This window comes from Nipponia nippon, unplaced genomic scaffold (assembly GCF_047370975.1).
Source record: "Nipponia nippon isolate SJK-2023a ecotype South Korea unplaced genomic scaffold, ASM4737097v1 scaffold_1, whole genome shotgun sequence".
In the NCBI taxonomy this organism is placed as follows: Eukaryota; Metazoa; Chordata; class Aves; order Pelecaniformes; family Threskiornithidae; genus Nipponia; species Nipponia nippon.
In genome coordinates this window covers 156,570,831-156,586,677 of record NW_028262290.1, presented here as the reverse complement: position 1 = coordinate 156,586,677, position 15,847 = coordinate 156,570,831, and the positions used below count along the sequence as shown (strand labels likewise).

Here is a 15,847-nt window from a genome sequence, read left to right as displayed (position 1 = left end):
CACAAATTTTAAATTAACCTAACAAAAATTTAAGTCAGAAAGAAAAGTTAGACATGAAAGTTAATCATCTCAAGCAGGCGTTAATGCAGTTTGAAAGGCCTAGAAAATATAGTATACATGGTTAATAATATACTTTGAATTTTACCATGTAGGAAATTGTACAGATCACGTATGTAAACAGAAAGTTAGTTAAAATCTACTTAATGCATGTAAGGTCACAATTACAACCAAGTGATTAAAATATTCTATATTTTTAAATTAAGAATGTGCATATTTTACGTATTTTTGGATCTTAACTTACATTTTGGACATCATACTTCCACTAATATTACTTGACGCTAATGTGACACACTGCTTATAACCATACTTCCCTTTAGAAAAAAACCTGTTAAGAAAGCACTCCTTTCTTGGATGAATGCCGCAGTTCTTTTTTCATGAATTTTAATGAAAATATTTAGCTCTCATCAAAGACAACAGAATACAAAGGTTTAAGGAACAGAAAGAAAGCCAGATGATACTCCAGCTGATGGTGTTTAAAAATGCTAGGTGACATTTCTTTCATTTTTTCTTTGTCCATAAAAAGGTGCCTGAAACTCCCTTTTCTTCATAAAATGATGAAACTACAGAAATTGACAAAAAGACCCTGTTGCTTATGCTGATATGTAAATATAAATAATTTTAATTCATGCTAAATAGGCAGCAATATGTACACACACATATAATGCACCTCTAACACCTGCCACTGACAGATTTGCTGGTGACAGTCTATTAGAAACTGTCTCCTGTCCCAGTTTCTCCAGCTGAGAACTTGGTTTATGCCTTCCAAGTTTGCCTCTCAACTCTATGTCTTCCATATCAAAAAGCTGGGCTAAATTTATTTAGCATTTATATAAAAGATGTAAAGCCATCTAAAAACATCTAGCAGAAACAAGATTATTTCAAAACATGTCAGAGATTGATTTTATTGGTTAGTCATTCAGAGTTGACCAATAAAGTATCACTCAGTATGTAAAAGATGTTTTAGCTTTCATGTCAGCTTTGTTCTTTAGTTACTGCTTCCAATTAGTTCTCAGGACTATTTTTTCTCCACAGTCTTCTACAGCAGTCTGTACTCCACTCAACTGATCTAAAATTCAAATTACCACAGACCATGGCTTTTTACCAATGTCTTGACTGCTTCTTGAAATCAAATTTAAGTAAAACGGAATTGTACTAAATATATATCTGGCAACAGAAATTCCATCCACTGTTGGAAGAGAAGCGTTGCAGGCATTTGTGCATTTCCGATTACTTTTGTGACCTTAAATGGACAACTATATTAGTTTTACCTTTAGGGCTTTCTGAACAGCAGCCTTCTTCAAGCCATCAGGGTTAAATTCTAATGGATTATGCTTTTAAGTTAGGAGAGAATGAACATAGGAAGGGTTAATAAGTCATGCAATGAAGCAATTTCACTAGGTTAATTAATTATGACATGACAACATAGGACAAAGCGGGGAAAAAAAATCAACGTAAAAAAAACCCCAAAATCTTTCAAACAAAACAATGAAGGAACCACAACAACAACAATAGTCTGACAAAACTTTTTTTTCTTCCCCTCTTGTCCTCTCTGAATGTTTGTATTCTGCTTTAAAACGAATATACTCACTTTCAATCTACTTATATTTCCCTTATCAGTTTTTTTTACCCTAATAAAGAAACTTCACAAAATAGGTTTTATTGAATGCCTGATGTCCTACGGACTGCCTTCTGAATGAACCTTTTTAAAATTTGGTTAAGTCTATTTTCACAACATAGAAGCTTCTCTGATGATAAGTCAAGTAATTATGTGAAGGAGTCCTTTTATGGGAGAAATTACTATGCTAAAAGTATTGATAGGACTCAGATCATTATAAAAATCTAAGTCATTTGAGCCTCTGCAGCAGATGAATGCTACAAACACGGCATGCTAACTAGAATGAAGGTCTACTATTTTACACAGTTGAATGAAGACATGCAAATACACTAACAGTAGGAATTTGAACTGATTTAGCAGGACAAAACCTCTGACCACTTTCCATTAATTAAGCAAATTTTTAAATTTTATTTTAAGAATAATATATTGTTCTTGAAGCGACAAACGTAAAGTACAAAAATGTTACAGAAAATTTGCATTCAACTCATAAGAAATAATTTCAGGAAATAATGATTCTGAAATAAAACAGACTTCACGTTAGTATACTTATGGGTGGCTTTTTCTTTAAGCACAAATTTTTGTTTCAAGGGAGAATTCTGCTTTAAAAGCTGTAGTGTGTGGCAACAAAAAAATTGCATAATGGCCTTTTTAAACACGCTGGTCTATGAACACGAACCAATATTATTAATGCTCTGCCAAAAGAAATGCCTTCCTGAAATTCAAATCCAGAAGTGACTAAAATTTGAAGAGAGATTTAACCTTTGTGCAGAAATACTTTTTTACATTTTCTTTTGGAATATCATATCCTGAAGTTGGCCAACATATATGACGAGGTTCCTGGCATTCAGCTTTAAAATTTTTATTTCAGAATGAATATACAATGTGATGAAACTGGAGAAAACCAGAAATAAGGCTTGGCTGGTTTTGTGGGATTTTTTTAATCTTTATTTTTCTTAAAATAAAATTAAGGAATCTTCTACAGCCATTTATCTGGTATGTTAGGGACTTACTATTGCACTTAAAGACTTTCAAAGACAGAGACTGCACAATATCCCTAGACATATCAATCCTGATGTTTAACTATCCTTTTCACTAGAAAATTTTTTAATGCCCAACAGGTATGTTCCTTGCTGGAGTTTAAGCACTGTTTCTTGTTTTCTGACAAACATGAAAAAGTCACTTTGTTTGCAGCAGCTTTGTATCATTTCCATCCCCACCTTCACTTGCTAAAGATAAACTCATCCTAGTTACTCGTCCTCTGCTAGTCATGTTTACTGGCTTCCTCATTATCATCACTGGTGTCCTCCAGATCTTAAATAGCCACAGCCAAAATCAGGGTCTTGGCAATGGCTAAGTAGAACAGAAGGATTAGTCCATAGATCTTACAGTCTACACTCCTCTTTCTATATACAGTATGGTGTTTGTCTTTCATAACAGCATAATACAGCACGACTACAGATCTGTTTCTGTAGAGCTATCTATCCGTAAGACCATATCCATGTCCATCCCATATTTATATGGGTGCAATGACCGTTCTCTATGGAAAAGTACCTTATTTTTCCAGATCATATCTGCAATTCATCAAGATCATTTTGAATCCTAAACTGCCCCTCAACTTACTGGCCATCTTTCCTTCACATCTGCACCTGCGTATTCAGTAGTACACATCTTTTTTCCCCCTATACTACTATTTCAAAGAATTTTAAAAGTCAAAACCAAACCTATGGGATCAATTATAGAGGCAGGCAACCAATGATTCCCGGATATTGAACATGTCTCAATTCCTCTGGAATCATAGCAAGGATAGGCCAAGAGGGATATCAGCTGGGACAAATATGTTTAAGCCAGACTTCAGGTTTCAAGGGAAGGAGCTGCAGGTCCATGAGGATGGTGGCTGAAAGGCTGGGCAGGAGGAGACGAGGAGAAGAAAAGGGAGTATTCAATATAAAAAGCCAAGAAAAGGTCTTGCCTTGGGTGACAAAATTGTCTTGCTATGGTTCTGAGTGTCTCTGCAGTTACAGGAAAAGGGGACGGGTATCCAAGAACTATACTGCTAACTGACACAGTGGAATAAATCAGATTTCAGGCTTGCATTCTGTAACAGCCAGTGACATTTGCAGTAAATCCTAATAACAAACCCATAAACTACAGCATATCTAACAAGCTGTTTTTTTATTAAGCCAGATCCTAATTCAGTATGCTTTGGAGTACAACTCATTACTTCTGTTGACTCACTAACACTTGCTTGGGGTTAAAATGGGGCTTTAGAAGTGTCTGAATCTGTGAGTGCATCCTCAATTGATAACTGGAAGACAGCCACTGATCTGTAAGAGCTGATTTAAAATATGGGTAATTTATGTTATATAGACACCAAATTAAAAGAAAAATCGTTATGAACTAATGATAGCGTATCATAAAACTAGCGTTACTCACTTTTGAAAATTATACTAAGAACACTATTCATACTCCTTAACTTCAGATTGATCAGATTTAGACGGGTAAATGTCTGAATTAGGTGTCATGAATCTAGGTTCCCAGCAGTCAATAAAACTGTCTAGAAGGGAAGAGAGAGCACTCAGGGCATTGGATTTTCCTCTCCCTACATAAAGTGAGCCCCCTTTTTAACACTCCCCCCCCCAAGTAACTCATGTTACATGTCCGTTAGATATCTGAACTTGCAGGTGTGAATGCTTGCATAATACCTCGTGTTTAAAGGTGCCCTGAAAACAAGATGCAGTTTTATGACTGCTGAACCCGTTATTATCTCTGGGCTACTACAGTCTTGTCCTGGCCTCCAGCCATAAATCTGATCCTCTTGCTTGCTGCAAGACTAGCACCCATGCAACTGCAGAACAAGGCACTTAACACTGCTGTTGAAGGAAATCCAGACCTGGCTATCTTAAAATGGTTGCTGTTCCACTTGGACTCACAAATCGCTTCGGGGATTTGGAAAGTTTTGTCCAATGTCTAAACAGATGCTGTTATATGTAGATGACATGTCCTAATGCAGAGACCCTAAGATCAACAAAAACATCAGGGCTGCACTCTTCATCAAGCACTTTGATATTATTATTGTTGTTATTATTATTGTTGTTGTTGTTATTATTATTAGGATGTATCTAGTATTTTTATAACTGAAAGAAACAGCAACTACTTATCAGTTTTCATACTAAGATAACTGAACCATATCTTATGAACTGCATTTCTTATTCATTAAATTTTAACAAGATTTAGTAATGGATGTAACTTTTTTGATACTTTAAAATGAACTTCTACACAGAAACTAACTGAAAGGACCACAGAAAAGGGTTTTGTTGGGATTTGGGGGGGGCAGGGGGAAAGGTCTTTTTAAATGCAGGTTTATGATAAGAGCCAAAAGTAGACAGCCAGCAACAAGTTTATCTGCACAATCTACAATGGCATACCCACCTCGCTCTGGCAAAAGAGTTCTTATTCTGAACAGATTCTCATTCTTTTTGAAGATACCAAGGTTGTGTTTACAGGTTTAAGTGTAAGATATTCAGAGGCTCATTAGTTTGTAACAATCTTGTAACATTAAATTCAAGCAAAAAATATTAATTGGGGGTTCTCCCTAGCCTGGATTTTCCTGACTACAGACTAATTTGAAAAAAAGAAAAGGACCTTGGGAATTTGCAAAACAAGGAGCATCATGGAGTGAAATAGAATTTACAAGGGAATTTGTAGTTTGGGGAGCACAAAGAACCACACCCATTTTTAAAGCAATACTTGAACCAGTGTGGAGAGGTTGCAAGTTCTTACAAACATTGAGTGCATCACCTTTTAAAGAAACTACAGGGATGTTGGTTGTAATATTTATTAGTTTAATTTCTTTGCAGTAAAAGCCAACGATTCACCAGCACACAGCGTGCTAGTATAGTATGCATTTTATCTCTCAATGAATCAGCAATTTAAGTTAAATGTAAGAGCTTTTCCAACAAACTTATCTTGGGTTTTTATCATAAAAGTTAATTACTTACCCAATGATATGCTGATCAATGAAATTTAAGTAGTCTTTAAAATGCAATAAAAATAGCACAAAAACAATGCACACTTGTTGAAACCATGCAGCAAAACAAATTGCATGCTCTCATTCCACTAGAGTGAGTGGCTTTAGTAGCACTAATCCACACTCTGGCAGATAAAAGGTACAATACAAATAATACCAGAGAACTCACAAATAGTGCTCTATAGAGTGAGGTAGTGTTTTCACAAAAGACTAGTCCCGATGCTCTCCTCTCTTTTAAGTATCCACACCCAAAGTTTCCCTCGTAGATACTCTTAGGAAGATGGAAATGGAAGGAGAAAGCAGAGTGATGGGATTGTGGCAGAATGAATGCATAAGCAGCTTTACTACACAAAAAAGTTAAGGAAAACAGTCAAAGGATTCCAGAGAAAACAGCAGATAACAAAAAGTAAGTAAATATTTGTCATTACAAACAGTTTCATCTGTTAAATGACTTTCTGTAGCGCAGCAAGGTGAAAAGTTTTTTGATTTTTATTTTTTATTAATTATTCAACTATATTAACCCACTTTCCAAGTTTACTCTTGGTAGTTCAGATTTATATGGCAGATCCAACTAAGTAAATTTAGAGACCAGCCTTCTACACCATTTCTATTTCACTTTAAACATATTTCAGATAAATCATCCCCATGTCTCAGAAACCCACAGCTATGATGCATCTGTGCAAAAGAAACGTCTGTGCTGGGAATTATCCACTATAACTCAAACAACACAAGGCTGATGAAAAGATCCAAGATGTACCAGTGATAAGCATTAACTTAAGAAATCCATTTTGAAGGTAATAAAAAGTACTTATTCATCTAGAAAATATTTCAGCTGTAACATTAAAGTTGTGGACAAAAGTCTTCAAAACTATTAATATGGGTCAGCATAATTTTAACATTTCATTCTCTTTGAACTTTTTGTTCCCCATAAATACAAGCAATCCAAAAGAGCGATTAATTTTGCTATGACACTACACAACCCCTATCAGTGAATATGAACACAACATGAGAAGCTAGCAGACTTTCATGTTTAGTCTTGTAAATGTTGTTCCGTATTAGAATCAAATGGACATAAAAAAGCTGTATTCGCTATAATTCACTGCAGTTTGTCTAGCAGCTGTATGACTTTATCTAAGCATTGTTCTTATAGAATCTGTAGGAATCTTCAGTTCTCCTGCATGAAGAAGTCTTCCCATTATATTCTTCCCCCCACCTAACTGTGAAGCCTTTTTGTATCTGTTTTTGGACAACTTGAATTTAACAGATCATTGTATTATTTTATTGTTGTGAACTTGTAAATGGACTTTTCATGTGTTCAATGTTACTTTCTATCTTATTCTTTATAACACATTTCTGGAAAGAAAATGACTTGAAGTTAAATACTGAGTCAGTTGTAGCAACTGCTTTTCTGGGCTGGTAGAGCAAGGAAAAAAAAAAAAGAGAGTTAAACAGGTCCCACATTATGACCATCTTTATTCTCAATCCACCCAGGCAATCTTGTACTGTAGACAGAACATCCGACACAGCAATAAGAAATTTGGGATCCTGTTCCCAAATTTCCTAACTGGTCAGCTTTGTGCAAGGAACTTCCCCTTTCTGTGCCCTACAGTTTAGAGATCTACTGATTAAAAGTACCAATTAAGACGTTGAAACTAAAATACTGTCCCCAAAAGTAGGTAGAACTCAAGAATTGCAGTCTAACCTTTATGAAGGAGAGAGACAATGTTACAAAATGTTTGTTTAAAACAGGAAGGGAAAAAACTAAACTTATGACAAAGCCTCTGAGTATTTGCTAGAGAAGCTAATCTAATATAGAGAAGCAGAGTTGTATGGAAAAACATTGGAAATTGTGGATGAGAGAACTTTAAACTATGCATTTTAATTAAGAGGCTTTAGTGTATTTTAACAAATATATTAAACTTGTAACAGTTTGAGTAAAATGCAGTAGTCAAACCAGAAAATACAGAAATGGGTTCAATTTAATCTAGTGCACAAAACAGATGGCAGATGGACTTTTTCTGTGTGTTGCAGTATTCTGAAACTGATGTTAAGCACACTAAAATTCTATTTCTGCTTACTCTGTACTAGAGTAATTCTATTCTTTTTCTGCTAAGTTACAGAGTTCCCCGGAATTCAATAAAGTGAGGTTAAAAAGATAATGCAGGGCTCTATTCCAAATGAGCTACATCTTTTTAGCTTTTAAAATAACCTATAAATACTACTTCCAAACACTGCTCTACACACCCTAGAACAGACATGAAATCACCAGTCAGTGATGTAAATTGTTTAGGCTACCAAGCTTTTATTTGTTACCACTCTGTTTAATGCAGCATTTTAACTTAAATTTAAGATGAGCGGACAAATTTGCAAAATGCATGCAAAAAAACCTGAGGCTTGAAAACTTTATTCTCTGATTAGTATTTTAGTCATCACTTCCAGAATTTCTCATCTAATAGCAATGCTGAAAAACAGCATTATGCTTCACATATCTATTTATGGTAGGGTTTACTTTATTACTGCTGTCATTTACAACCAGGAACAGTACTTGACAGAACGTGAAATAAATTACAAAACAGTCTGTGCTTGTCATAAACAAGCTATTTCACAGTCCCATAGTATAATCCATATAATGACAGAACCACTAATTTTTTTATTGTTCTGTTCTGTACAAGCAAATAAACAATACTCCAAATGACAACCTGACAGAAATCTCATACAAGTATTCTGCCACTGTAACATCAACTGCACAGTATTAATTTCATGATGACGACTTCAATACCTTCAAATCTACCACAGATACCCTAAACCAAAGCAAGCAAGTTTACCTGAACGCAAGGAAGTGGGCCTTTTCCCAGTTCCTTAAAATTCCTCATGCTAATCCCATACTATTTATGGAAAACACTGTGTAATAAAAACATGCAGCCTTTCAAGTCCAGGAAAGGAGCAATCTTTAAAGAAAAATCACACTGATTGAAGAATAATGCTTTATTAAATATGTATCTATAATACTATGCTACTAGAAATGTGGACCTTACATTACACGTTTTGAAACGAGAGAAAGGATTGAAAACATGGCATAATGTGTGTTAGTAAAGCGGTGTGCCATACTACCAAGCAAGCCATGCTGGAAGTACACGAGAGATACCCATGACAGAAGCGTATCCATCAGAATATAACTTACGGGTAGGTTTCTTGCTGAGTCCAAATAGAGAATAAGCAATGCAGAGGAAAGCCCATCATTGGCCTGGTCTTTATCAGCTCTAATGCTTGTTAGCACCTAAACCAAAAACATACTGTAAGCCTTCTTGAAAATGAAATAATATTATTATTTCTGTCCCATTCCTGAAAAATATTTAAAAAATATCTCCCAAAATGCAAACATTCACAAATGCACGCTATGAAGCATAACAAGTAAGTTTTCAAGACTCATATAGATATTGCAAACCCATCTTTATGGAAATTTCCACACCATTTCCTAGTTAATTTTTTTAGACTGGAAAGATTATAATATCATATCCACTTTTATCTCCCAGGCTAATGAAATGTTAGCTGATATTCTCAAACCATAACATTAAGAGATAAGAAGAGAAAAGAAGAGAACAAAAGCATTTTAAAATCCCATGCCACAAGAGTACATTAACAGTTATGACTGGTTTGAGATTTCTGAAGACAAACAGCTTGGAATAAAGTTACAGGTTTATCCAAATTCACAACAGCTAGAGAATTAAATTACTTACATAATTAACAAAAAAAACCAAAACAAAACACCAAAAACACACAACAAAAACACCCCACAACAATTAAGATTAGGATAAAAGTAATGTGTTCCTTTAATACCTTGTCTAGATTTTCAGCAGTTGGCATCAATGTGAGCCATTCCAGTTTTAAATGCAATTTTCCTTTGGACACTTCATCCAAAGTAAACCACTAAAAGTTAAGCAAAGTAATGTGAAATAATCTGACACCAAACAAATACATGATTGCAATTGGCCCTTCAGGACATTTAGAAAATGCTAAGCTCTACTAGAAATCTCGTAAAGCTGAAGACTGCATAACCTGAAAAGATCTGATTCATTGTTTAAAACGTCCTATCTCACACTAAATATTACAACACAGAATAATAAAAACAGCCACGCAAACCTCTATGTTACATAGTAAAAGCATTTTTAAAACATTAAGAGAAATCTTTAAGTTCTGTAAAGATGTTCTGGAAATACAAACCCTGCATAATATTACTATACAATCTCTCTTATGTATAGGACAAAAATTAGTTTGCTAAGTCTAATAATAGTTAAACCAGGCAATTAACTATTCTCCTGCAAGAAAAAGCTCACCAAATATCTAAGTTACTGTTTTTTGCATTTACATACTAGTAATCTTAAAACCCCAAGACAGAAGAAGAATGGCATTATTCTTCGGATTTCACCAATTCAGATATCCCTTAAACCACTGTACTGATCATCAGAGAAACTATTTCTGTAGCATTAAGGTTATTCATGCACAAACAGGAACTATCCCCAGGAAATAAAATAATAATACAAGAACAACTGCATATACAACAGATGGGGATATTTTAAACCAAAACTTACTGAACACTTACCTCATCTAGAAGACGCTCCTTTTCAACTTCAATTAAATCTATCATCAAACTAGAAAAAAAGAAAAGAAAAAGCAAATCAGTATTTTAGCCAAGAAGCAAAAAATCTAATACAGAATTCAAACCCCACCCTGTGCTGGCTGAATATCCAGGCTTCCACTGAGATCAAAGGAGCAGAATACTATTCTTTTAGCCCCTAAGAGAGGAAGAAGTAAGGAATGAAATGGCTGAACGAAGATGAATGCAGGATAACAGAAAATATGCCTATACTAGAGCCCATTTTGTAGCTACGAGGGCAACTGGCACAATATGGCTCACATACATATGACCAAACTCTCAAAACAGTGACCACATCCAAACTACCCACTGGAAATAGCCCCTGGACATATGCTATGACTGAATTCATGCTTTGGCATTGTCTGGGAGAGTGCTAGTTCACACAAGCTAAAAATGTACCAGGGAATCTGCTAAAAATTAAATAGGGCAGACAACTGCATGCCAGTGCATGAACATTTGTCGTGGCTTTGTATTTTATTAGTACTGATGTACACATTATGCCACTTTTCCCCCCCCACCGCTTCAGTGTAAGATTAGGGAAGTGCAAAGAAAAGAAGCCTTTGTACTACCTACTTCTTTATTTTAATGAGAAGAGAAGTAGGTACTGTTGCTCCTGTTAAGAGAGAAGGAGCTGGAAAGATAAGGGAGTTCTACTCTGTATGGAAAGCAACAATGGGAAGCTCCAAAACTCTGCAAGAAATAAAGGTGACAAATTACTGGAGAAAGAAGCTGACTAAAACCCTGAAATGTTTATGGGTAAACACTAAAGGTAGGCCTATGGAATCTAAGAGTGAGTAATGTTTGCGAAAGCATTACAGCAAAACTGTCTTCTTTAACCAAATAGTTAAGATCAGCTCTTAGAGAAAAATAAACTGTGAGCTAGCCATTTAAAACCTATGAAGATGAGAAAGATACACAGTTATAAAGCTACATTAACTTTGTCTGAAGAAATAATTAAGACTTAGTGCTAGCTTACGAACGTTAAAGCAGGTAGGGTACAATTCCTAAAAAAACCCACCACCTTTCTTTTTTTCCTGGGTGCCCACAATACTTACCTTATTTTTTTAAAAAAATATATAAACATATAGATGTGTATATACACACACAAGCACAGTTTTATATACATATATTTACATATATGAAGTAATTAGGGAACTACTTACTACCACCATTTTGAAAAGATAATGAATTTATACATATAATAATATAGCAGAACTACAACTGCAATAAAATGCAAAAAGAAAAAAAAGATTATATCAAAATATTTCATCTCTTTTCAATACCTACAAGCATATTCTCTATAACATTTACCTTCCCAGGAAGTCATCTTTATCTGGGTCTTCATCAAAGAGCTCAATCTCTAGCTCCTGTCCTGGATGTTCATATACTAAGGCCTGGAAGTACAGTAAGATGGTACTGTCAATGGTAACACTAACTAGCTTTGTTAAATGGTGTAGTAACAGTAAAACATTGAACTGCAGTGCCTTTGTGCATTAATACATATCAATAAGCAAATGATTTAAAAAAGCTGCAATTTAATGAGTGGAACAAGTTTAAGAGCTTTTCAGATGTGATTTGCTAATGTTGGCTTAAAGAGACTAGACTGCTTTTCAGAATTACTGATGCTTAGTCTCGACAAAAGAAATATATACATCAATGGAGAATTTCTGTTTTGTTACAGAACTTTGGGCTTTTAGAGGAAGACATCAAGAAGCTCCTCAAGGAAGTCCCCATAGCGTCTTCTTTAACAAAAGACTCTTCAGAAGACAACTTTACAGAACACACAACAAGGTATTTTTATTGATTATACCTCATAAACTTCATTCCACTTCGGGTTGAGATTTTCTTTGATGACCTTGCTTTGGAAAATCTGGTTGCCCACCCGGATGATTCCATAAGGATCTGACTTTCCTTTGACAATCCCTTTTAGGTAAGTATCTTTCCCCTCCAGGTCTTGAGCTTCAATAAAGTGTATCCTTAGAACACCCTGAAAAAGGAAAAGATGAGTTTATGTAGTAATCTGAAAGCCTCCACGTCATCACAATTTATGCAATATACGTTTTATAATTTCCATTGCGATTTCCTTAACATGAAACTTCGTTTGGACACACTGTAAATGGAGGGATACCAATGATGATCCACATACACAGCAGACCTAGCACTCAAGAGATTGCTGAAAAGAAAAACTGTCAACAACAATCAGAAACACGCCAGTTATTTCAAGTAACGCCATGCTACTGGAAGTGAGTAGCAATAAGTAGCAACAACTTCCAAGTGAAGAGCACTAACAATAATTTGCAGTGATAATATAAAACATGTGCTGCTTAATTTTTAGTCTATACAGTTGAACTATATTTTAACAAATAATATGTTTAAGATTCTAGCAAAACAAAAAAATTCTTCTTGGCGTTATTTTGAAACATTAACTCCACAGAAATTATTTATAAATTAAATCAACTATTTTAAGTGACTGGATTCACGATAAGTTGTACTACTGCAATAACTACATTTAGGAATTCACACAGATGTGCATATCTTTAACAGTTACTACTACAGAAAAAACTAAATGCCAAATCATTAGTATTAACAGAAACATGCTTACCTTTGGTATAGGAAACCGCAACTGAGCAATCTGCACTTCACTGACAAGGGGGACTGTAATTCTATTTGGAAGGACCAGGTAGTTGGATATTATATCCAATATTATTGTATCTGATAAGCCACTGTTGGAGAAAATAATCCTTGCTTACTTCATGAGAATTAAACACGTTACATCAACACTAATATACTCCTTTTGCTGCTTAACGACCTAAATGGAGAAAACATTTGCCTTTTTTGTGGGGTAGGAGACACATCTGGTTTTTAAACAGTTTTTTATATAATAGATTCTTGCAAAAATGGCCACCAGGTGGAAGCAGCTGACACTGAACAGCAGAAACCACGAAGATGAACATCAAGTTCTCATTTCCCTGCCACGGCCGAGTTCCCCCCTGGCTCCCGCCTGGTAAAGCCACCCAGGGTAAAGGGCTGTTGCATAAGTTTCCTTGCCCGCATTGCATATAACCAAGCAGACGTTAACTGTTAATCTACTTTTGTATTTCAATGATGATTTAACTGTCCCTGAAAGTTTGGCTAACCATTCCTGTATTGTTATGAAAGAAGTTTTGTCCTTTTGAGCTGGAAGGACCGTCATTTAAAACAGAAACACAAAGAAAACATGCTGGTGGCCGGGTAAAATATAGCCTAGGGAAGCAAAACAGGTTTTGTTCTGGCGAAAAGGGAGTGGCAGTACAATCATGATGGTAACGAATCATTTAAAAAACCCAGCCCCATAGCCCCGCACAAACACGGAAAAGAAAAAGATTTCCCAAGCTATGCGTTCGCCCAGTTTGGGTCTGAACTGACAACTCGGTACGTTGTCAGACCAGCAGCACTGGTTACACACATTGCCCACACCGGCAAAAAGGCAGAACTGGAGTGGTACAATTCACCATGGAAGACGAGTAACCAGGAAGATTTCAGGGGTATGTACAAAGGTTCAGAGACAAAATTACAAAAACGCTTGAGATACTCTGAACTGCAGGTGCACTCTCGCTGAAGCTGGTAGAGCTGCTTCAGGGATGAGTGATTTCTTTTCCTAAATCCACTTTATGATTCTCCTTTTATAGTCTTTATGAAATTAAGATGCAGATAATGTTTGATTATATAGAACATTTCTCAAAGCACTTGTCTGCAATCACCTTATGAAGTTTTTCTAAGATTGAATCTGCAGTTGGGAAGAGCTCTGACTCAGCAGCTAGCATATTTATAAAAACACAAAAGCTGCAGCGCAATGTAATATATATTACATTTTCATTTAGGAAGAAAATTTCATGGTGAGCAACAAACGTATTATGGTAGAGATGGGTAACAGAACTAACCCATTAAAACAATCTGGCCCATTTCAAATTCACATTGACCTTTCATGCCAGAGATTGGCAACCTGTATAGCCTGAATCCCCTTGGCTGCCCACTTCCACTGTAAATCCAGATGAACTATGCTACATGATAGAACATGGCTGACTTTTTAATGGCATCCAGTACAACAGAAACAGAAGAAACTCAAGGCTGGATCAATGGACAGGTCTGTGCAGACCTCCGTTCATTCTCTGAAAGAAGCAACAGTGGACAATGTTAAGAGGAAATGCTCAGAGGAAAAGTTTCCTCTCCACTTCTGTGAGTTAACTCACATCTGTCCTAAAGAGGAGTCTTCACTCCCCTTCATTTCTTGCAGAGCTTATCCAATCATTATTTACAAAGCTTTTCATTCTACATGAACACTGAACCCTACAAATTTATAGTTTCAGTAACTCTTAAGACAACTACTACAAGAAGATAATTATGTTATTTGAAAATAAGTAGCTTCCTTTAGTCATCATTGTAACACATGTTGCTGTTCAAACTTTTTCAGTTCCTTTTTACTCAACATCAAGTTTTCAACTTATGTATGCTAACCTTTCTCTAAAATGAGCCAAGAAAATAGAACCCATTATTTTGTTAGAGATGACTTAAAAATTTAAGATAAACATCTCAAACATTCTTAACATTAAAAGGAAAAAAAAGCTGTGGTGATGGTAACTACACAAGCAACAATCACGCTTTTCAAAATACAGGTCTGAAGACAAATCTGCGGTAGAGAGATCAGATAAGTTTGTTTTGTTCACGCTTTTGTTAGTGTCCCTACCTGGCACGAAGAGAAAGCTCTGCCTTTATGCTCAGTAAAGTGCATGCCTTAAGAACAGACGATTAATGGAGAAAACTCACTGACCTAGGTCAGAGAAAGCAAGTGAGCAGTGCAAGAGAGGCAATGGTACCAGTGCTGCCTTGAAAGAACAGTTGTCGTGCTCTTCTCTAGTATTTAGTTAAGATCACATACATTATGAAATAAGCTATAGGCATAAATAAACCTATCCTAGACTAGCAAAAGGTTCAGAGATTGATTAATGTTCAAATGAAGCTACAGGAGATCTTCTTAAATAAGAGAAAGAAACAGCCTGAAGCAAAACAGAGCCCAGTCACTTGGAGGATTCGCAATCCTTTATGCTAGGACCAAACCCCAACTCTGTGATTCCAAAGGTCAGTGTCACACTTTTATCCCAACATAAATGCTTGAATTTTACTAAAACATCTGAGAAATGATACGAAAAATGAACCAGTCTTAATGCAATTTCACAGAATTTTACACAGAGAAACCGGACTCAGAGGAGGTAGCAGATATTCTGTCTCTAAAAACAGGGAGCTGAAAAAGAATACCGAAGATTGTAACTAAGTAATGAACTAAATGAATTCTAAAACAACATGACACTTTCAAGCTATTTAAGACCCATCTAACCAAATATTAGCCAATTGGGAAGCTCCCAGCTGGAAAGTATTCTTCCTGAATACAAGGCAAAAATTACAATCTTTTTTATTATTTTATTACTTAAACTAAGACGTCCGATCTATGGAAAAC

The 15,847-nt window shown here is 35.6% G+C and overlaps 1 protein-coding gene across 3 annotated transcripts in view; it reads right to left on the bottom strand.

The window, feature by feature from the left end:
- ESYT2 (extended synaptotagmin 2) overlaps positions 1–15,847 on the bottom strand; it is a 90,322-nt gene that overhangs the window by 13,931 nt on the left and 60,544 nt on the right. The window contains exons 8-15 of one of the 3 annotated variants that reach the window (XM_087729921.1): positions 12,959–13,079; positions 12,167–12,343; positions 11,668–11,750; positions 10,303–10,351; positions 9,540–9,629; positions 8,884–8,979; positions 5,872–5,973; positions 1,329–1,391 (exon numbers count right to left, since the gene is read on the bottom strand). In XM_087729921.1, coding sequence (XP_087586047.1) covers positions 1,329–1,391; positions 5,872–5,973; positions 8,884–8,979; positions 9,540–9,629; positions 10,303–10,351; positions 11,668–11,750; positions 12,167–12,343; positions 12,959–13,079 — 781 coding nt within the window. The remainder of the gene's footprint in view (positions 1–1,328; positions 1,392–5,871; positions 5,974–8,883; positions 8,980–9,539; positions 9,630–10,302; positions 10,352–11,667; positions 11,751–12,166; positions 12,344–12,958; positions 13,080–15,847) is intronic. The other 2 variants (XM_087729932.1, XM_087729943.1) reach the window with 2 other exon arrangements.